General features: G+C 37.5%; 1 protein-coding gene across 3 annotated transcripts in view; it reads left to right on the plus strand.

Moving 5' to 3' along the window:
* ctif (CBP80/20-dependent translation initiation factor) overlaps positions 1 to 23,589 on the plus strand; it is a 140,725-nt gene that overhangs the window by 87,916 nt on the left and 29,220 nt on the right. For all 3 annotated transcript variants that reach the window (XM_088628981.1, XM_088628982.1, XM_088628983.1), the window contains 2 exons: positions 2,957 to 3,464; positions 4,450 to 4,749. In XM_088628981.1, coding sequence (XP_088485107.1) covers positions 2,957 to 3,464; positions 4,450 to 4,749 — 808 coding nt within the window. The remainder of the gene's footprint in view (positions 1 to 2,956; positions 3,465 to 4,449; positions 4,750 to 23,589) is intronic.

Genomic DNA, 23,589 nt, shown 5'->3' on the forward strand with positions numbered 1-23,589 from the left:
ATATATTTTGTATTCTGTCCAAACTGTTTTGCTTCTTGCAGATACCCAGAAGTATCTGTTTTCTGTATGTATTATGTAAATACCATCTTCAGAGCACTTTGTAAATAAATGCATTCCATTGAAGTTAACATTGTGAAGTGAAGTGAACATTTTTTTTTATCAGAAATGGGTTCATTGTAATATACAACAACTGGAACTACATGAATATTTCAGCCTGTAAGCAACAACGTTTGTTTTTAAAGGTAAGGCAATCTTAAAGTCTTTAAATTTCACTGATTTCCAAAGCTGATGAAAGCACTTTATCAAATTAAATTGCTTTAGATGTTTTTTTTCTAATATTTTTCATTTCATTTGTCCATACAAATATCTAGCATTGGGACATGGATAAAAATCTTGTAGCTTCTGACCTTTGCTCGCAATCTTTCAACATAAATACCAAGTTTTATTTATGGCATCCATTAACCACAAATTGACTTTCAGTTTACAGAACACATGCACATGAAGAGGCCAAGAGAACCATAGAATGTCAGAAAATATCATAATAAATGGATACTGATGTCAGGTTTTTTCTTGATGTGGTTTGCTGTCAAAATTTCTACATTTACTGTTCAGTGAAGACTACTCTTTGAAAAATAAGTGTTCATAAGTGAAGAACTGAACACTGTAAGTGATAAAAGCATGGTATGAGAACGCATTTTCAAATTATCACTTAATTATAGGACCTTCTTGTAGGAACAGCGGTTGATTAATTTCCGTGCATTCCATCTGCACAGAAAAGTTATTTCTTACTCCCCATTGAGTTCTTAGTGAGCTCACTTCACTCAAGTCAACAAGCAACAATTATTCCTCAAGCAGTCCATATGTGAGATACTGCCTTGCGGAGTGAAAGAGTGTGAAAACGACATTAGTAATGGCCTTTGACTGTGGTATTCCTGGACGTTTCCAATGATGTGTTAATTTTCTCAGCCTCTCCATCAAGCCCAGGTGAATTCCGTTATCTGTGGAGTCAGGAGGTCAACGTCTGACTCCCGACAGGCAGGATTCTTCGAATGGGAAGAAGCCTTGAGGAATTGCTTCCTTCCAGTCCCCTTTACCCTGTCAGTTGTGCCTGCACTGGTTCTGCCTTCTGTTTCCACGAAAAGAAAACAACACATTCACAGCTGTGCTTCCTACAGTGTTGGTTGATTCTATGTTTTATGTTTCCCACTGCGTTTCGGTCAGTATCATATAAAACAAATATGAAAGCTCAAACTGAAAAAGATGAAAGCATCTAAGAAAAGGAAATAAAAATGTGAAACCAAACCATTGGATGTTTTGAGGTTGACCTTGTAGCGTTTGCTAAAGGATTTCATTTTGACTGTATTTATTGTGGATTTCTTAATTGACCTTGGAACAGTATCTTCTTCAAAGAGGTAGTCAAAAGCATTATGAAACGTTGTTTATTTTTCTGTAGTATTGTTCAACTTTACTTTTAAAAACAGGAATTTGTAAAGCATTTTGAGAGGACTGTTACCATTAAAAGGCACCCTATAAAATGGATGTATTTTCTCAGAAAAACACAGGGTCACTATGAAATGTGTTGAGAAAGTGGAGTGAGAGCTGTTCTTGAGAATCTGGTTCTGTACATAAATGTCTAACAAACTTGGAGACATCTTGGCGATATCTTTGTAGTGTTATAAATTGTGCTCAAGGCAAGCAGTTGTCCTGAGAAGATGCAGTGGTTATACAAATATTGAACTAATTAAGAAAAGGAACATTTGAAATTCTTGAAATTCTTTAAAATTTGCATCATGAAAGTAGAAACATTTGGTTTTCTAGTTTCCTTCTGGTCGTAGAATTCTGAAGTTAGTGAAGAGCTGTTAAATGAAAACAAGGAATATTTGGCATTTGTTTTCCTTCTTGGCATTGCTATAAAAATGCAACATCTCAGTTTGCTTCATACAAGTAACAAAAATCAACTGGAGAATAAAACAGAGCTAAAATGTATTTATATATTTATATAATGTCGTTTTTATTTTAATTTTTAAATTTAATTTAACGTAATCAGTTGTGTAGTTCTGCTCATTAACTGTTTGAAATTCAGATGGCTTTTCGCAACACGGCTAAGGAATGTTACACATCTTTTTATTATATTAGAATTACCCTCTTACCACCTGCACCTTTAACTTTGTTTCCACTGGAAAAAAGTCCAGACAGCATAAGGTGATTATTCAGTTGCTTTGTATGGCCTGGTTGTGAATTTAGGATGAAGCTTTTAATAAGAAAGCTGTTGCAATCTTTTTTTTTCACATATTGTGAGTTTGGTATCAGATCTTGATGTATTAAGAAAATGTGAACAGAACAGGGGGCCTTTACATTATGTAATTTTTTTTTGTGAGCAGACTGCTCAGACATTGGTTTCTTCTAGTTCATTTATCTAGTAGGTGAGTTATATGATCCACTGAAGCTAAGCAGGGTTGAGCCTGGTCAGTACCTGGATGGGAGATCTCCTGGGAAGCTATGGTTGCTGCTGGAGTTGGTGTTAGTGGGACCAGTGGGTATAGTGGCTGGGACACTATACTGTAGATGGCGCCATCTTTCAGATGAGACGTTAGACCAAGGTCCTGACTCTCAGTGGTCATTAAAGATCCCCAGGCATCTCTCGATAAGAGTAGGGAGTTATCCCGGTGTCAGGGCCAAATTTCCCCCATCGGCCTTTACCGTAGCCTCCAAATTGTCCCCATGTATGATTGGCTTGCACTTGCCCTGTGATGGACTGACGCCCCGCCACATCAAGGGTGTATCCTGCCTTGTGTTCGTTGCTTGCCGGGTAGGCTCCGGCTTCTCGCGACACCGTATGGTAAAAAGTGATTTGGCAAATGACATGACATGATACATGAGTTATATGAGAATTATGTTTAAGGTGCTCGTTCATTGTGGTGTAGCTTTTGGTCAATTGAACTTCTTCTCATTCCAGGAGACAGCAGAGGCCACCAGGAGGGGGCAAATCCCAGAATCCTCAGCCGCAGCCGCAACAGCAACAACAGGCGCCATCGCAGCAGCATCAGCAACAAGTCCCGCAACAGCAGCAGCAGATTGCAGAGCACCCTCAGAGCAACACGAAACACACCCGCCAGTATCAGGGGCCAGGCTCTCACTCCTCAGGGAGGCAGGGCCCCGGTCACCACGGCTACAGCCAGAACCGCCGCTGGCACCACAACCAGAAGCACGCAGTGGGACTTGGGGTAGCTGGTGACAAGGAGATGCCCTCGAGCAGCATCAGAAACACCAAAGAGACTGAGAGCACGAAACCTGAGGAGCCCGTCCTCTCCAAGCCAGAACCAGAGTTTGACAGTGGTCACACTGAGGGTCCCAGTCAGCCCCAGCAGTCAGAGGGAAGGCGCAAGGACAGCCATCCAGACAGACCGAAAGTCAATCTACTTCAGTCCTCCAAGGAGAGATTGAGGAGAAGGCTAAAAGAGAAGGTGATCCCTTTCCCTTTATGCACAGCCAACTGCCTCAACCTTTTGCCTAGATTAGGGCGGTTTGAAGAATTCAGAGCTTTACATCATATAGAAAGAAACATCAAAGACCACAGCTATTTCAGCTTTCCCACAGTCCATGCTGAAAGAAACATCCAGGTTACATTATTCTAGGTTGCCGATTTCCCCTAATGCTGCTTTATCTTTTATAGATTAAAACAAATAGACCATAATGCATGCAGAAAATCAAGACAAACCAGCAATGTGGTTTCATGAAATTGTTGCCACAGTCTGGAACAATTATAACACACCCTTATAATTTCCCTTTGGCTTCACTAGAGACAAAATCCAATGACAGTGATTAAGTTTGTTTTTTTTTCACCATTCAGGTTGTGCTACCTGTAAATGAAAAGGAATAAATAATAACGAAGCCATGCCGGGCAGAGTGGCTTGACTCGGCACAGGCTGAGAACTGCTGCCCTTTGCATTTTGCATGTTTTATGTTGCACTTGGATGAGAAATGTATCTGCTCTACTTGTTATCAGTTCAGCAGGTTTAATTCAATTTGCACAGGATTATTAAAGAGTCTTGCTGCTGTGGAACATTACTATAAAGTCGTTTATGAATTCAGGGATGAATGAGGTGGCAATCATAAAAAGGTACTTCATCATGTGAACTGCAAACATGCAGACTGCTTTGGGATTAAGACCTAAAGGCATCGTGAGTTGCCTTCCTCAGAGCAGGGTAATTTATCTTGGAATTTTGTATGTAGTTTCTTTTCTACATTATCTTTTGAGTTGCAAATAAGATGTCTTCAGTCTCATGATTAATTGCTCTTAGGCCGCTGTGTGTGCCAATAAATAATTTTGTGAAACTTGCTCTACCACTGAAACATATATTAAGATCGCTCTTGGAATTATGGTTGTCTGACCAAAATGTGTAGCATGTGGGGAGGAAAAAGGCTGAATGAGCTCAACTCTTTTCGCAGGACGAAATCCCTGTGGAGACCACAAACCCTCATAGGAGCCGCATGGACAAGCTGATCGAGATCCTTAACAGCATGCGCAACAACAGCAGCGACGTAGACTCCCAGCTCACCACCTTCATGGAGGAGGCGCAGAACTCCACCAACTCGGAGGAGATGCTCACGGAAATTGTCAGGACCATCTACCAAAAGGCTGTGAGCGATCGCAGCTTTGCTTCCACGGCTGCCAAGCTATGTGATAAGATGGCCCTGTTCATGGTGCAGGGGACAAAGTTCAGGAGCCTCCTACTCAACATGTTACAGGTAGGTTGAGGAAGCCCAGTGCTTTTAAGGAAGAGACCTTTTTTGGACCAAGGACCACATAAACGTTTGAAACTGTCTAGAGGGCCACTTCAGGCTGCTGTTACAGATAGCCCTATATAAGTTTAAAGTCCAACATAGGCTTATTAGTTCAAGGTTAACAATAACCTGAGAGAAAAAAATAAATAAATATTAAAAAAAAAATTGAATAAAACTTGACATTTGACTCACAACCCAGTGATCACCGATTACCTCGACCCAACGGGTAACTGTTCTACGTGATAAACTTATTTTCTCAAATTTGCTCTCTGGACAAAAAATATCTACGGTTCATACACTCCTTCAAAAGCTCCCCTTTGGAAAACAGCTTGCTTTGTTTAGCAATTTTATATGAAGGCAGGTAGCTTGCCTTTTTGCTGGCCTCTACTGGATAGTGGAAGGGCGGGAAAATCCATTTTGCTGAGCCTGTAAACTAGAGGCTAGTTTGGAAGCTCTATTAGCCCGCTCCTCGCATGACAGATTGCTAGCATAGTTAGCATGTTTGGTAGAAAAACGCCAACTGAGGTTGTATTCTTTGAACACTGCGACACTTTCCTTAATAATTTAACATATAGCCTTTGTTCCAACCTCTGTGAAAAAGTATTTTGCAGTCCCTTCTTTGTTGAACACTCTGCATTCACTGTCAACTTTCTGCTTCTTCACTCAGCTCATTTTGGCGCAGGTTCCCTCACAGTTTGATGGACCCACTCTAACTGGTGAATCAAATTGGTAAAGCAGGGGTTCCCAAATTTTTTTTATAAGTTCTATGGCAGTGTGATATTTTACAAAAGATTATAAATTTGAAAAGGAAATGATGGGTCAAAATAAAAACAAAGTTGATCCAATTTTTATTCTTTTTAATTATTTTCAAAACCAAAAATACTTGATCAAAATTTTAAAAATACCTGACAACACATTTTATTGAAATTATTTAAATGTGAAGACAATTTGAAAAAAAATAAAGTCAACATCCTTGTAAAATGCAAATAAAATGACTTAGAAAAAGTAAATATTCAACATTTTTTTAAAAGGGGGAGAAATACAATGTCTTTTTGTTTGTGCCTCTTAATGGGTAAGTGGGCTTGTTTACTAATGTTAACATAATTCACCAAAAATACTGGGTAGTATTCTTGAAATGGCAAAGTGCATCTCCTTCTCAACATTGACTCTGATCTGATCTGAACTTGGATTTGATAACCGCAAGTGCTGAAAACCCAGCTTCATAAAGGCAGGAAATTGCAAAGGGAAGCAGAATTAATAGAGCTCTGTTGTTTATTCCTTGGTACTCCAATAGTATCAGTTTTTTTTGCATTGTGCTACTCGGTACGCAACTTTGTATGATGAAAGAAGAACTTTGCTGGAGACTGTAGTTTGGTTAGAAAAAGCAGCTTTCTGTTCATTCATTTAACTTGCGCGAAAAATACTCACGGGGCTTACTTATCAAACTACTTTGAACAGTTCCTAAATGACGTTTCGATTTATTGGGGAGCATGCTCTCAGCAGCCAACACTTTAAGGCAGACAACACACTGAGGACATTCTTCAGCGTCCATAATTGTGCACGTGAAACCGAAATTCAAGAAACTGTCGTCATACGTTCTGTATTTGCATTTCCGTTTCTCTTTAGAACTAGGCTCCGTGTCACGTTTTGTATTCATATTTAAAAACCTCTCAATTGCGATCGTGTAACAAAAAACTCACAAAATGACCACTCATAGAAACATGAAACACCGAAGCCGCAGTTCACTGGTACACTGCTTACATACGGCCGACACTCATGGCCAGTGTCATGTGACACAATCCAGCTAGGTAGCGCGCGACTCGTACATTCTGTGTGCACGAACAGCGGGTTTTGCTCGTAATAAAATTTTCTTTGACTGAGGATACCTGAGATGCCCCTGACCGATAATGGCGCCTCCCCAAGGTAGTGCGATACACAGTTTAGAATTACTATGGTAAAGCGTTCATGCACCATCTAATGGCACAAATAATAAAATGTAAGAATAAACAGCACCAAACAAAGTTACTAATGAATATGGCACACATTGAGTAATTTATGGGCCGGTTAAAACTGGCTGGCGGGCCATAGTTTGCCCACAGGTGCCTTAGAGCATCACGGGAATGATGCAGCAGGGTCTGTGTTTCTTGGTCTCCGACATAGTCATCTTTGTGATTATGGACATGGAGCTAAAGGGCTATATTTATACTTGCCTCACATTTGCAACAAAGTAGGACATTTCACTATTATTTTTTTTCCCTACACAACAAACCCTAAACAAAAAAAAACTCATGGTGTTATACTGTTGGTTTAAAGCAGAACTGAGGATTAATTTTGTTTTGGAGGCATAATCACATACCCCACTGTTTAATCTTAAAAATTATATTCTGAGCTACTGTATTTAAGCATGAACTGTCTTCAGCAAACTGTAAACAAGATCTGCCTTAGCATGATGTCACTGCTGCAATTCTGTAGTGAATGAAACTGTAGGGCTGCAGCCAGGGCCAGTTCTAGGACAGGATTAAAGGTGTCATGGCAACACAAGGCCAGAACAGCAGGTCTCATTGCAACATGAGGCAGATCCAAGTGCCTGTTAGCAGTGCTAGAGAAGGATTGATGATGGTGGATGATGAACTGGATAAACTGAGAAAGGACTGATGGGGTGGATGGTTAATTGGATAAACAGAGGACACAGTTTTAAACTCACACATATGAATACTGCGAATAAGGAATGCCCAAGGACCTGAAGAGGCCTGAAGTATTTTTTGGACCATAAGAGACCTGACTGTAGTAATAGTTTTATTGGATTAAATGTGTCACCTCATGTGGTTGACATAGGTAATCAAAAACTGCTTTTGCTACTGTCAAGACATTTCACATCATGACATATAAGTCAGAAGAACAACTGGGGTTGTGTTACTAGAAAATGATTTAATAGAAAAATAGTGTCATATGTCCTCTATTTTACTCCAGTTCTTCTGTTCAATCCTGCATTGAACCATTCGTCATCAAGGTTTTGAAGTTGTGACTTCAACACACAGTACAAACATTTTGGTACTTTTTTAAAAACGTCACACAAATGCTTTCACAATTTGCTGCTTTGATTACACTTTAGTGATAGTGATCTGTCAGGAAGATGTGCTTGGGTAGTGCAGTACAGTATGTAGGACTCTCATGGTTTTCTTGTCTGTTCCCTGGGAAGTAGAAAATGTTAATTTTAAGGTTTTTATTTGTTTATTAATAGTGTTGGAATGATAATCCTAGTATGTACATTAGAAATAAATGATTCAAATAAGTGATTGAAGTGATTCTGCCTTGTTCTGACAGTGAATGCTCATTTAAAGTCAGAAGATTATTACATCTCTCCATTTGAGTTGTGTAGTGCTGCTCAAGCACACACATGGTTTAAAATCTAAATACACTGTATATATTTTGGATTCTTTGTTTTTCATTAGATAATCCAAGTGTATGGTAAATCCTCAATACTGGAGATCATTGGGTCAGACTGTGGAAGGATTGCACATTGCAAGGGAATCTGTAATGTGAACAGTCTTTCTTCAGTTTCTACAAGGTGAAATTGTATGGGTAGTTTTGCTAGGAAACATCCTCGGATGGGTCACATGTAGCCCTTACACCCTGTCTGTATAATACATTTAACTTGTAATGGAATGTTAAAAAAATTGAATTCGTGTCTTTTGTCCACAATTCACATCATATTTGTCACATGGATAATCTTGTTGACTTGTTATGCTTACTTGACCACTAAACTTTTGATAGGATCTTTAGGCTCAAAAATCATTTAACACTTTGTTTAAAAACAAGATTTTTAAAGGAGTTGCTAATTCTAGAGATGCTCTTTTTGTCTTGGGTTAGATGGTGAAAAGGAAGTTAAAGTCTTGAACCTCATTCATATCTGTACTGGTACCAATCTTTTCAGAGCACTTCTGCCTTTCATCCTACCTTTGCGTTCACTGGCATAGTCTTGTTCATACAACATTGAAACTTCCAACACGGTTTGTCCAGTTTGCTGGTTACAGCAATGTTTGCTAGTTTGTCTTTCATTCTTAGCTGACGTCAATTACTCCTTTTCCTAATAGAGCTTGTAGGGAAAATGTCTCTCAGTTGCAAGAAAACGGTGTGGCAGTCAGTATCTAAAAAAGCAGGAGGCAAGAACATGGTGTCTGACCCTGCAACTAATCTGTCTGCTGACCCAGAAAGCCATTGGGAATCTCCTGAGTATTTGATTATTTGCTGATGGCTTTTTGTTTGCGAGTGATATGGATTTGAATGTAATTTTACTGGAAGCGTACCCACAAGAAGAAAGGCTTGGTTGACATCATCAACCTATATGATCATCGTAATCTCAGAGGTCTCAATCAGGTTTGGCTTGCGTGCTTAACTAAATGTCAAACTACCTGCGTATGACATTTTCTTGTTTTTTTCCTTTTCTTGTCAGCAAGTGTACGCAGAGAAGAAGATAAAAGATTGTTTTGTTTAAGGGCTGATGAACCGAATTTAAAGCTTAGTGTTTTTTTTTTTAAGTTATGTGCTTTCAGGAGAAGGATGTGTCTACAAAACCAAGAAGTTAATTATGGTTATATAAATATAGAGGCATAGACATTTAGTGGCATTCTCATACAGCATTTTATACCATCTTAAGCCTAATGTTAAGTTTACTTTTTACAAATATTGAAATATAAGCTCATGTTGACAATGATCCTTCAAACACCACCCAGAATGACTTACCTGACATAATAGTACTTCATTAGAACTAAACATCTGAGAAATTGATTTGCCATATTGAATAGGGGCCTTAATGAGTAACTGTCTTAAATGAACTTGTCATTTAACAGACAAGCCCAGACACTGAATAAAATGGCACACTCTGGTGATCCACTAGGCATGTGAGTTTACTTTGTTAAAGAAGATTATAAGGTTGTTTTTTTTGGAGACCGCACAAAATACTTTTCTGCATAAAGTCCTAAAAACAAACTACCAAAGAACATCATTTGCTTAGGAGCCGAGTCAATTTCTACCTCTTTGTGATTTAACTTTTACCAAACTAAAAAAAAGGCATTTTGTAGTAGTCTTTGAAATCTATATATCACATCAACATACTTATTTCATTTGTTTAGTGCAGGGAGTAAAAATATCCTAGCAAAGGCTCCTTAAATTTAAAAGGCCAGTGTAGTGACCACCCTGTAATTGGGGCTGTGCCATTTTATGACATGTTTTTGTAACCAGTCGTTTGAGTCGTGCTGCTAGCTTCAAGACATCAATAATCTTTTATCTGTTAAGTCATGTAATGAGTAGAAATTGAACATTCATTCCATTGGGTTACTTTAATTTAGACTTTGCCTCATCAACTATGAATGACTTTTGTTGCCGTGCATTGATGGTTTTTAAACAGTACGTCATATGCATTATTTTTATGTGTTTATTCATCTGTTGCTAATAATAATAATAATAATAATAATAATAATAATAATAATAATAATTGCTTACACTTATATAGTGCTTTTCTGGACACTCCACACAAAGCGCTTTACAGGTAAGGGGGATCCCCTCCACCACCACCGATGTGCAGCATCCACCTGGATGATGCGACAGCAGCCATAGTGTGCCAGAACGCTCGCCACACATCAGCTATTAGTGGGGAGGAGAGCAGAGTAATGAAGCCAATTCATAGATGGGGATTATTAGGGGGCCATGATTGGTAAGGGCCAATGGGAAATTTGGCCAGGACGCCAGGGTTGCACCCCTACTCTTTTCGAGAAACGCCCTGGGATTTTTAATGACCACAGAGAGTCAGGACCTCAGTTTTACGTCTCATCCGAAGGACGGCGCCTGTTTACAGTATAGTGTCCCCGTCACTATACTGGGGCATTAGGACCCACATGGACCACAGGGTGAGCGCCCCCTGCTGGCCCCACTAACACCTCTTCCAGCAGCAACCTAAGTTTTTCCCAGGAGGTGTCTCATCCAGGTACTGACCAGGCTCACACTTCTTAGCTTCAGTGGGTTGCCAGTTGTGAGTTGCAGGGTGATATGGCTGCTGGCATTAGATCATATAATGGTTTGCTGCTTACAATAAACTAGATATGGAATGATGATATATGATCAACAAACAGCAGAAGAATTTCTATGATAGATTTCATGAAGAAATGCAAGCCTCAATCTCACATATCTAATTCTATGACATTTGTAGTAGTCATAGAAATCTATATATCAAATCAACATATGAAAATCACTTGTGAATTATTTCCTTAAAGAATGAACCTCAACAGGTATAAATATATTAATTGTTGTTATTATTGTTGTTGTATTTCTGGCATGTTTACATACAGTGTTACATATTTTGGAAAGTTACTTCCCTAAAAAATAGATAATATAAAATGTCAATAAAAATGTCATAGAATTAGATATATGAGATTGAGGCTTGCATTTCTCCATGAAATCTATCTTAGAAATTCTTCTCCTGTTTGTTGATCATATATCATCATTCCATATCTGGTTTATTGTAAGCAGGAAACCATTATATGATCTAATGGCAAATGTTAGTTCCAAAAAACAACAACACCTATAACGCTCAAATCCAAATAAGCAGACAAGACAATAGTTAGACGCTTACTAAAATTAACTATGGGATACATAAAATGTATTTGCACACAGTTGTATTGTTTCCCTGTAATCAGGAAATATTTTCTAATCAGACATTTCAATTTATTTAGATATTTGTGGGTGAAGGAGCCTGTATGTGCCCGGATAGTTAAACTATTGTGGTATTAGTATGATTATACATCTAAAAAAGTTAATATACTTTTTCTTATTTTCTGAGGGTTGCTGTTCCACCATTGTAGGTGAAGTGAGTATTGCAAAACCTAGGGAACCCCTTCCTTAGACCAAGGCCTTCTTCGTAGGTGGCTTCAGCATAATGCCTGAAAAAGAAATTATCTCGTGTTGATAGCTTGCACACGTTAAAGAAGCACAATTACATTGTGTACAAAGAAATAAAAAAAATGCTAAAGCTTGTATTCCTAGAGTGTAAGAGGAATGTGATATTTTTATAATTGTTTGTTAATGGTAGCTACCTGTAGGTGGTGTGATATGTACTGTACAATAAGTCTGATCCATCCAGCTTATAATAGCTTTTCTCGTTAGTCTTTTGAAGAGCTTATGAGCACATTGATATACAGTAGCTGAAGCTGTCACCAAATACTGTATGTGTCCACCTCTTCTATGATTTGAGTAGAAATGATTTTATTTAAGAGTACCTCACTACACCTGATTGCTGTACAGTTCAGTTTCCTCTGTTCCTGTCAGTGATAGGTTCAAGAAAAGTGTACCAAAGAATAAGGAAGTAATTTGGAAATTAATTAGGGCATTTGTTTCCTTGAAAAGAGTGAAGGATGTTTGCGTAGTACATGAGATAATTGAACATTAAAATAACCTCTCTCTTAGAACACAGAACAAAAATAATATCCAAACACTAGTATATTAACCTTGAATAGCACTAAGTAATTAACCCTCAGAAAATTAACTTTATTCTATTAAAAAACACAGCTGCACTATCTTTTATGTATTTCCTTTTTTAGAAATACAAGAAGTGAGGTCAATATACATTCCAAGTTCAAACTATGAAAGAAGGGTGTTCTTACAGTACCTATTCCATCTTGCTTTTTGTGTGTTTGGAGTTCTGTATATTTTGTTTCTGATAGAAAATGCACATAATACCAAAAAATGCCTGTGTGCCCACTTTCATTTTTGCACTTTAGTGTGGGGTCTTTTGTGGGTGTAACATATTTTGGAAAGTTACTTACCTAAGAACTCTTCCCTGAAAGAAACAAATATATGAAAAATTGGTGATTCATGTGAAATCTATATTTCATTTTGTTTCTTATGAAGTATGTTTCACTGTAGAGACAAAAAAAAAAAAACACAAAAAGGGAGAAGTCAACAGTACGTAACTAAGGAAAGACTTGAGTTGGTTGCCCTGGCAATAGGTTTCACTCTCTAATTTACAGCTTTACTTAAATAGCAAAATAATACAAGGATCGGCTGGGTGGGATTATGGTCATTTTAATATTAGGACTCTAGTAATATCTGTATGATGGTAAGGGTTTTCCTTTGAAGAGGTTGAATCTTCAACCATGTGATTTTACAGTGCTTTACAAACAGTAAATCTTATGTTTTCTGTTATTGACCTCTTGCCTCAAACCATCTGTAGACAGCATGGTAACTTTGTTCACCTGTTTCAGAGGTAAAGCTTTCAGTTACAGTTAAGTGTTCATGTTAATATGAGCTCTCTGTATATCACAGCAGGTGTACTCATGTAATGCTCATTTTGTGTTTTATTTAGGTGTAGGTCATTCTTGTGCTACTCAGTGCTACTGTATGTAAAAACTTAAGGGTTAACAAATACTGTTGCTGTTTTGGCTGATAGTTTCCATCTTCTCATGCCAGTAGAGCATTATAATTTCACTAAAGGTAGCAACATATGGAGTTTTAAATGCGTAAAAAATAAATCCTTTTTCTAAAAAAACAGTACATGATTTAATGATTGTGATTTTGTGTAATCTTGTCATAAACAGGTTTTCGTAGCTACTGTAGTGCCATTTTAGAACACAGATCAGCCTCTTGATCAAACTAAGAGTTCAAGCTAATGGTAATCTGAAACAGACAGTAGCTACTCCGGTTTCAGCTGTTAGGCTTTATTTATGTCTCCTTATCAGTTGATGATATTTGCTCTTTATTAATTGGTTAAAATTAGTATTTGTTGTTTAAAGGACTGGTCATTATTAACAATGGTGATAAACGGCACATTTTAACCAAAGTGAAATTAAAACATTAAACTGTTATGGTTTATTTAAAGGTTTTTCAAATATCAGAGCATTTAATGGAAAACATCTAGTATAGATTTGACAGAGAAAAGTACTTTGGAACAATAAAACTAGCTAATTCCAGGAAGGATTAGACAATATTGTGGTGATATTTACTTCATAAAGAATTTTGGTAATTTATTTTCAAATTTACTGGATATGAAGCCATGAACCATGAAAGACCAATTTGTTTTATTTGAAAGTCTATTTTTTCACATGTATGTGTAAATTTCAACAGATATGGCAGTACTTTAACAAGCTGTTTAACTTTGGCAGACAAGCCATAGACATTATGCTGCAAGGTAACTTGTGTGATTTCTGTGAATTATGGTCTCCAAATACTCCAAGTACTGATCCACTAGTGTTTTTGTGCAGTGTTTCTGATTGGGGGAAAAAAACAAGGCATGCTTTAATAATTTTTGTTGATTTTAAGTGGTGTAAAATAAACCAATAAAAAGTCATTTTTGTATTATTTTAAAAATCACTTAATTATAGGCGCAATGGCTAATTTTGTAAAATAGTGAACCTCTGAAGATGAGTCGGCTAGAAGTGTCTTGTGGTTTGTCTTTCACACTCTAACGCTTATCGCCATAGAAATGAGAAATCACACAAGCAAACACAGCAGTTATGTTTAGACTTTTTTTTTTACTCTCTCTTGCTCACCCCATCTGTGACCTCCTGTCTGCGGTTAGCCTGTCTGTCTACACCGCTGAAGTTTCACAGCTCCCTGCAAAGTGCTGTCGGTGTCTATTAGGAAGTGAGTGCGGCGCTTGTTTCTCACTGTTGTGTCACGTTGTCAGTTTTCCCCAGTGGTGCTCTGCACTTCCTCCCTGTCTGGCACCAGGCTCTGCATTCGCACCCCCTCACAGACTCGCACTTGAATCTGTCGCGGCCAGTACTGTGGTGTCAGAAAGCACGTAAACAGCAGAGCTGGTGCTTTTTATCTCAGTTTCTCTGTTCTTACACTGCTCTCTGTGTTGAATTAAGCAGCGGCTAGTAAACAAGCAAGACTAAATGTTTGCTCACATTTGTGCAGATAATAGAGTATGCATTTTATTGCGCTAAAGCAACTTGAATATAGATTAACTTTTTTTTTGCTTGTTTCCCTTTTTATACGTCTCTTAATGGCTGTTTGATTATTTCACAATTGTGCGATTTGTGTTTCTTTTTTTCTCAAGGACATGAGCAGATACGACTGCACAGCCAGCGAGCATATGCAGTGACAGTCACAGCAGTGATGCCCGCAGAAAAGACCAGAGGCCCTGCAAAAATAATTGCAACAAAAACATGAAACTGCTTAAAGCACGTAAACGTGAATTGAACCCTTTTGGGTTAAACGTTTACCATACACATCAGTTGCACATCAACAGCTTAACACTTTATCTCTGCTTCTCTTTAGTCTGCCAAATCTATTTATCTTCTCTATTCTTAGTTATGCCATTATATCCAAGTAAATAAAATAACCCCTAAACAGTCGTCATGCTTCTTTGCAGCAAAACCTACTATATTTTTTTAAATATTAAAAAATTCTCAGATTCTTTGGCTGGCTGTGTGCAGAATTCTTTTCTAGATGCAAGGACCTGATGTGTCGATTCAGTTGTCTCTCTAGTTGTCTCTGAATCTGCTAGGGGCTCATGTTGTATTGTCAGCTTTCAGCTCATGTGACTCTAGATGAACTAGAAATGGAGTAAAATGCTCTCTGGAGTTTGTGTAATGTTCTCCATACGCAGTTACTGTCTGTTCTTCCAAGGAAGTGTTTTTCCCTCTCCAAGTCCTGTATTACTTTAATTAGTTGACTTAATTTAATTGGTTGCTTTCATTCCTCTTGGAACTATACTGAGCATCAAATGAAGCTTATCACTTTTAAAATTGCAATAGTTTGCAGATGCAGTCTTCTGGCATTCTGTCCCATTCCTCTTGTAGAGACTGGACAAGCATGTGGTTGGTCACTCATACCTGAGCCCTAGATGTTGCACGTTATCCTAGCTCATCCCACACATCTTCAATGGGGTTTAGGTGTGGCGATAGTGGCACTCACTGTTAAACTATCAGCTTCTCATCTTGCAAGAAGGCTGTTGTTACACAAGCATGTTTTCCTGCTGCAATTAGGATCAGAGTCATCTTACTATGAAACATTGATTTTGTTTGGCGTTGTGGTCATGTTTTCCAAGTGATAATTAAGTATTTTTCATCTGTAGTTTGTCATGTCAGGATGAAACAGCAGGAAGGGCAGCAGTGATTTCCCAGCACTTGACCAGCGTAGTACTGTGCAGATAAGTTGTCACTTCTGCTGTAGATGGGTTAAAGTTCAAATTGATACTTTTGAGTTCATTTGGAGGAGTTGCTACTTATGGGAGTAATACTACTATAACTATGTTCAATATTGGTCAACAATAAAAAAATAAAACAGCACTAACTAAGTATTAAAAGCTTCTTTAAAGGTTATGAAATGATGTGAATCCAATCTTTTTAATTTGAGAGGAAAGCTCACACTAACTCTAATGGTGGTCTTATTCAAATAGAAATCTGTCCAAATTAGGATTTTTTATTAGGATAAGCATGGTATTATAATAAAACATTGATGTTGTTTTGATTTTGTGTTTTCAAGTGAGAACTAATTTAAGACAATAGCTAAAGCAAATCTGGAAATATTGAAATCAAAATCTCTACCACAATAGGGTTCGTATTGGGATCAAGGTAATATTGCTGCGAGACTAAACATTTACATTTAGATATTTCATTGTGTTTTCACTGCAAGAAGTATTTTTCAGCTATAGGTTGGGTCGATGTTAATGTTGATGCTGTGGTTAATTGTCCTTGCTGCGGTCATTTGGAGAAATTGTTACTGATGGGAATGATAATACCTTTATGTACAATTATTAGTCCACAGATAAAAACTGGAAATACCACCAAGTAAATCCTTCTTTAAAGGCAAGGAAATAGTGTGAATAAGATTTTTGTGGAGATCTATTTTAGAGGAAAGTTAACCTTAGTTTTGGGTTTATTAAAATAAATCTGTCCAGAATAGGGGTGATACAGTCCATTGTTCATTTGATATGTGAAGCATATTGATTCCTTTCTGTGTTGTTTTGATTTTCACCAAGTTTAACATTCAACAGGTTAAATCACCTTTTCCCCTATGTCCATTCAACTTGTTCACTACTGAGATGGTTAAGTAATCATGCATCATTCAGTTACTCTCATGTTTATCGCTGTCAGTGATATAATTCAGTAGTCCAAATAGGTACATTTACATACATTTTCTATAGAAATACATTGGCTTTTAATGCTTTGTGTAAAATGTTTTTTTCTATGTATACCACACAGACCACTTCACTGAAGTATGTCCAAGGTATATTGCTGGAGCTGCTAAGGTGACAGTATGGCAGTGGGAGCAAGTGCAGTCACATTCTTTTTTCTCTGCTGATGCAAGCGCAGTTATTTGTAATTCGCTGTTCTTATTTCCATCATTCCTCTACACTGTTGTATCTTGGCGTACAGAATGTGGAGCTCACAGGAAGTGTTGCATTCTGATGGGTGCAATTATTATCCTCATTGCGGAGCCAGCTGGCTCTTCCCTCTTTGTGTGCACAGAGTGAACTCTGCCTTGAAAACATTTTAAAATAAGCCTTAAATTCTGGGATTCTGTTATTTGTCCATTTATAGGCCCATTTTCAAGTGCTCTACTCTACAGCAAAATTAACTCAAGTTTTCCAAAGCATTAAAGATATAATCCCTACAAACAAGAAGGTTACAATGGAATACTGATAAAAACTGTGGAAATAAAGTCCATCAAAGCAGTTTAGGTTTAGAGTTGGAAATGATGGAGTACACAGTTCAGCAAAAAGCTATAGAAGCATCCTACCTGTCTATAATATGACACCAATAGAGGAGAACTACTCTGATAATTTTATTACATATAAAAATAGCTTGAAGTGTTGGCTGGACTTCAGGTTGGGAATAAATAACGTGCAGTTTAGTTTGTAAATGTATCTTCACTTACACAGATTACCTAGCAGACGGCTTCCGATATTTAGGGGACATTTTACTTAAGTAATATGAACATCATTTCAGTTTCATGAGTTGTGGAAACACTGCCGAAGTGTTCTTCTCTGCCAGCTTTATGCCATGTTGGCAAATTGTGATTGCTCTGATGTTCCGGAATGACCAGGGCCTCAGTCCTAGTTGTGAAAGACCCTGTGGTCATCCCAGCCCTGCCCTTAACATCTTAAATCACCTTACTCCTGTCTTAATTGAACCAGATTAACAATTTCTTAAATCTTCAGGTTGTGGTGTTTTAAAGAAATTTTAAAACAGGCTCAGTATTTGGAGAGTTATATTGTATGGAGATCTAAGTTTTGACAGCCTTTTTGTAATGTGAATGGACTTCCATTGTTCTGTTAATGGAGGCAACAGGCTTGCTTTCATTTCTTTTTTTCCATTTCTTTTTTAATCCATTGGAGTCTGCCTGTGACTCTTGCTTGTAACAATATTACAAAGAAGCTCTTCCCTTTCACTTCAGCTGTAACGTCTTAAAATCTCCTTTTGCTTTATGATTCACATTTTCTAATCACAATTTTCTTGACACAATAAAAAGCAAATTTGTTCAGCCACAAAGCAGCCTCAACCCTAGACTGTAAAGATAAAATGTTTTCAAACTTCTTTTGATTTAAAGAAAAGTTGTGTTTCTTTCCCCCATTGCTGTCACCACCAGCAACATTACTATTGCTGCATAATATTGAAGGGGAAGGACTTGTTACAAAGTATTAAAGAAAACTGTCTAGTCTGTTTTATTGTGAAGGGTTTTCTTGTTTTGGAGACGATGTACTGTATGTATTATTCAATTGCTTTTCTTAATTTTCACAAATGTTTCAAGCATCCGTGCTTTAGTTTTATTTGATTCTATAGTTCTTCAGGACTGCAAGTTAACACATTATGGAGCAGTTACTAATATTGATAAACCCAGATATGTTTTTCTACCAGTGCACACAGTTAATTGTAGTGGAGAAACTTTGTCTTCTGTATTGCACAAAGTAGTAAACAATGGAAAATTAAAACATTAATACCGGACTATGGTTTAAAGATGCTTTTTATAGTGTTTGATAGCCAGTCTTCTGTCTTTCCTCAGTGTTACTTGATTGATTTTGGCCTTCATACAGATGTATCTTAATTTCTATTCGCTGTAAGGGTTTTTTATTTTCTGTTTCTGGCCTCTTTCTTCCAACCTGTAGGGCAAATAGCTCAGTTCTAATTTATCCTTCATGACACTTGTTTATCAGAATTAGGGAAGCGTCTGTGGGCAGTTTGAATTTTGTCTCTTGGGAACTGGAAGGGATTTGATTTCATTTTACAACAATGCAGTAGGGCAGTACAGCTCCATGCCAAACTAGAGACTTTGGATTTGGTTCATGGGGATGTGGTACAGTGTTTTATTTGTTAAAAGTTTTGTTTTTCCTACTTCATCCAATAAATGTGAAACTTCTGTCTTTATTCTCCTAGTTGCATGCAGTTCATTAAACATGAAGTACTGTATTTGGAGTCTTATGTTTTTCCTGCTTATTTTTTAATCAGTTGTTAATGACTTCACAAGATAAAGGAATTGAGGAGCAAAAAAGGAGCTGAATGCTTTAATAAAGGGATGCAAGTTGCTTTATTCAACTGGAGTTTTTGGAAATCATAACAAAAAGCTTCAGTGATATCTGCAAGGTAATTTTAAACAAACTGCATTAAGTGTACAGTTTAACAACAAGATATGAAATTAGTTCAAGTAGGTAGCTGTGTCAGCATGCGTAGGATGCAAAGGAACAAGTAAAGGTTTATTCTATGCTGTAAAGAGAAAAAAAGAAACATAACGTTTTGGCTGTAGAGTCTTCTTCAGGTCAAGAAGGCAGCTCCAGAGCCAAAATGTTATGTTTCTTTTTTTCTCTTTTCAGCATGGAATAAATCTTTACTTGTTCCTTTGCAAGATACAAAATTGTATTTTTGAAACTTAATTGTATTACTTGGAAATTTGCCACATGATTCCTCATTTCTTATAACTGTTCATCACCTCAAGTTCCTCAAGGGCTACAGCAACTTGTTTTGTTTTCTATCTCTGTTAGGTAAACTAATAATAAAATTTTTTGAGAAAGTAAGCTGTTCCCATATCTACAGAGGTTGATATTCTAGAGAAGCCTACAGGTATAATGCTCCTTAATGGCACAGTCCTACAGATTGGGAATCTCCAGTTCAACTCTTGGCTGTGTCACTTGCTCAAGAACATGAATCTGCTGCAAAGATATGGCCAAGTTGTTGTGTTGCGCGAGCTCCTCCACCAGAGCCCGAAAAACACTCTGGTTTACATTTTGATTCTGTAGAGTTAGAAGAGGCTCACAGCATGTGCTCTAGCAGGTCTTGAATCGCCTGTATCACTGTGGGGGTGTGGTATGAAATGGAAATCAATTTAAATCACCAGTTTCTAAAGATCCAGAATAGTTGAATTACTCCTTTTTGGTGAAAAACAAGGAAACAAGTTAGCTAGCAAAATTGTGAGTGTTAATAATTAACCTACACCACCTCAGTTCAACCTTTTCTGTTCAGATAGTACTATATTCTTTGGCCTGTACAGTAATTAAATGCCCACAGAAATCCATTCTTTAGCTACACAAAGCCTGATATCTTTCCTAAGTAACAAGAGAGGTATAGTGAGTGGTAGAGGTATAACGAGCAAAGAAGAATGAAACTGAAACATTCTTAAGAAGGTTGGTCAGCTTGGCAATACATAAGTATAACAAGCTTTAGAAATGCATTTTCACCACTGTTTTGTGTTATTTTTCTAATAGTGGACCTGAAAAAAATTATCTACATGTTTAAGAGTATATTTGTCTGTTTTGTTAGGTAATATAACTTGTATAATCCATAACAGAATAATTAAAAACATACTTGGATTGAGAAAAAAAAACCATCCATTTCAGCAGATGCTTCGTTGGCCTTTTAGCTATATTTTAATTTCTCTCATTAATAATAACTGATTTATAAAACAAATTATGAAAAAGCTGGCAGGTAGACAGGTTTTCAGATACTTGTGCTGATCTGTAACACAGGATGTGTAGGAGGAACAAGCTGATAAAACTAATGTTAAGAATACAGATGCTGTACAGTTTCAGAATGCAGGATATTGACAGCAGCAAATGAAAAGCTTCGCTTCAGATTGCCTTGAAAGGAAGCTCACAAGACAGTTGCCACCAAGTTTCGTTACTCCTGTACGTGTTTTCTGGAATTTTGCTGCTCTTTGAGCGTCCAGCACAGGTAGGCTTTGAGTCAGTCCTTGTGTACTCCAGTGCCCAGTGGGACTGCTGTTCAGATCTGTTCAAGGAGATGAAACAATAGCTTTTGAACCTCCCTCTTTGACTAAAGTTGTTCCAGACTGACAATGTAGCACTTGTGGCTGCATGTGGCTGGCTACGCAGTGTGTTTTTGTTTCTCCATTCTTTTTTGTCTCTCTTTTCTGTACTTTTTTTTTCTTAACACGAAAGGTTCACAGGGCTGTCGGCGGGATTTCTCCCCATTGCTGTGAGCCTGTGTTCTCCGGATGTGGTGAGAGAGAGTGTAGCTAAGCACAGAAAAACACCCACTGAATTCCACACTCCACAGGGGAGGTCTGTCACAGCAGAACTAGGTTTTTCACTGGTCCAGTTCCTTCAGCGCATGAGCTTAAGCACCTAAAGTGGGTTGAAGTAGAGATTTGTCTCTGCATCCATGTCCTTTATGCAGACCACACAGTGAAGAAGTAATTTAATATTTTGTTTTAACTGGTGGATAAAATATTTACCACATTCATACGTTTTGGGGGTGCATTTCCTTGGATTCTTTTCAAAGTGAATAATCTGTCCCTTTTCTTTGCTTTGCTTCTGTTCCCTCTTAACACTCATCATCTTAAAACAGAGGCAAGTACTTTCATTAAAATGTGCCCTAGTTAAATGCTATCCCACGTCTTAACCCCCATTTGTTCACTGTTATTGTAGTCCTGTGTCCTGTGGCAGAAATGCCATACTTGGAAAAGGTTGTACTTGGTTCAGCTTTTTTGTGAAGTGACAAAGGGAGCTGTATACTACATTTTTGTTGTTGCTGGTATTGTTTACAAAGTAGACCCTTGGGTAGTTCATTGACCCTGTTATAGCACTAAAGTAATATGTTTTTGCTTATGACTTCTTTCACTGAAGAGCCTAATTGTACTACTGGAACATCATCCGAAGCAAAAGAGACAGACCAAATATGTTCCTCACCTGCCATGTTACTCCAGAGGCTTTCTGCCCAGTGCACCTGCTCAGTTAATGTCAGCAAGCTTTTGGGATGACCACAATAGGCTTCAGCTTTCTTACTCATGATTGGATGATTTCTGCTTGATAACTGGAGATTAAGCCTGAGATATTCTAATGGCAACTGAAACATTGAAGCCTCATCCTGAAATGTTGGGAGAAACTTCACAGATATCACAGGGATCTGCTGTCGAATCTATTGTACATGCAAATGTTATTTATAAAAATGATTTGTCTTTTCCGGTTATATTCAGTAAAAAGACAAATGAAAATAAAAGTATATCTTGTTACATTATTAAATTAATGTACAGTATAGTCAGCCTCAGACAATCAAAGAACTTTCAGTTTCATGGTAATAGGCAGTATATGTTATAGCTGTTTCTTTGAAACATTCTTTAAGGTTAAAAAAAATTAAAATCTGCTCAAATTTAGATTAAATTTGGCAGATCAGTAATTCCTTCCCTTTTTCAAATTCACTGCATATCTCTTGCTATTTGTTAATGAATAAAGATGAATAGAAAAACTCCCAATATTTGCACAATGCAGCTGTGGACACTAGGTCAGACATAAATTGAGGTTAAGTAACGGAAACAAAAAGAAAAACATATCTCAAATCTCAGTCTGTTTGGTGATTGAAAGTACTGATCTAATTTGGATCAGTCTTGCTCATTGCATGCATTTCTTCACATTGCGTGCAGACTAGCTAGCAGAAGAAACCACCACTACATACACAGTATGTTGCCCTAAACTAAACTAGACATCCTGTGGCCAAAACCCATTTTCTGTCTGTCACTTGTTAGAGCTGAGCCTGTCTTCAGATAATAGTTCATCACACCACCAATTCTTAATTTCCATGAATTTCTCAAAGTGAACAATATATTGAAACAGTTCAGGTGGGTAGCTGCGTCAGAATGCGTAGGCTGCAAAGGAACAAGTAATAGGTTTATTCCATGCTGAAAAGAGAAGAAAGAAAACACAACGTTTCGGCCATGGATCCTTCTTCAGGTTGTGAGGGCAAGTACTGATGATGGTTCCACGGCCGAAACGTTGTTTTCTTTCTTCTCTTTTCAGCATGGAATAAACCTATTACTTGTTCCTTTGCAATATATTGAAACTTTTAAGATTTGAAATCAAAATCCATGTGCAGAAAAATATAGTATTCTGTCATAACAGCAGTGTTCAAAATACATCTCCATGGAGTAGTGAGTGTGGAGTCATATGGCAAAAGCAACCCGTTTTAATTGTTTTTTTTTCTGTTTTCTTTGTCCATTTTTTAGTAATAACAATTGTTTTTTTTCTTTTCCTCGTCACCTGAGTTAACTGAGTTTTGAAAAGCCTTTTCTGATTATCTGATTGATCCTCAGGTCTGGTGCCTCTTTAAATAGCTTTGCTTCTCTATTTTTTTATGAGCACATTTGATAAACAACACTTAATACCCCTGTTTTATTTCACCTCATAGTTAAAAGGAGGCTATATTCACACTTTAGTAGATGTGGTTGACCATACTCCACAAACGTGTTTTGAGAGTATGCAAAAGGCATTTAGGACAGTGCTTTACTTCAGGCCAGACTGACCGGTCCAAAGCCTGGCAATGACGATAGGAAGTTTTATGGTTTATGTTTATGGTTTTT

Source organism: Lepisosteus platostomus, chromosome 4 (genome assembly GCF_059453375.1).
Source record: "Lepisosteus platostomus isolate fLepPlt1 chromosome 4, fLepPlt1.hap1, whole genome shotgun sequence".
Taxonomy (NCBI): domain Eukaryota; kingdom Metazoa; phylum Chordata; class Actinopteri; order Semionotiformes; family Lepisosteidae; genus Lepisosteus; species Lepisosteus platostomus.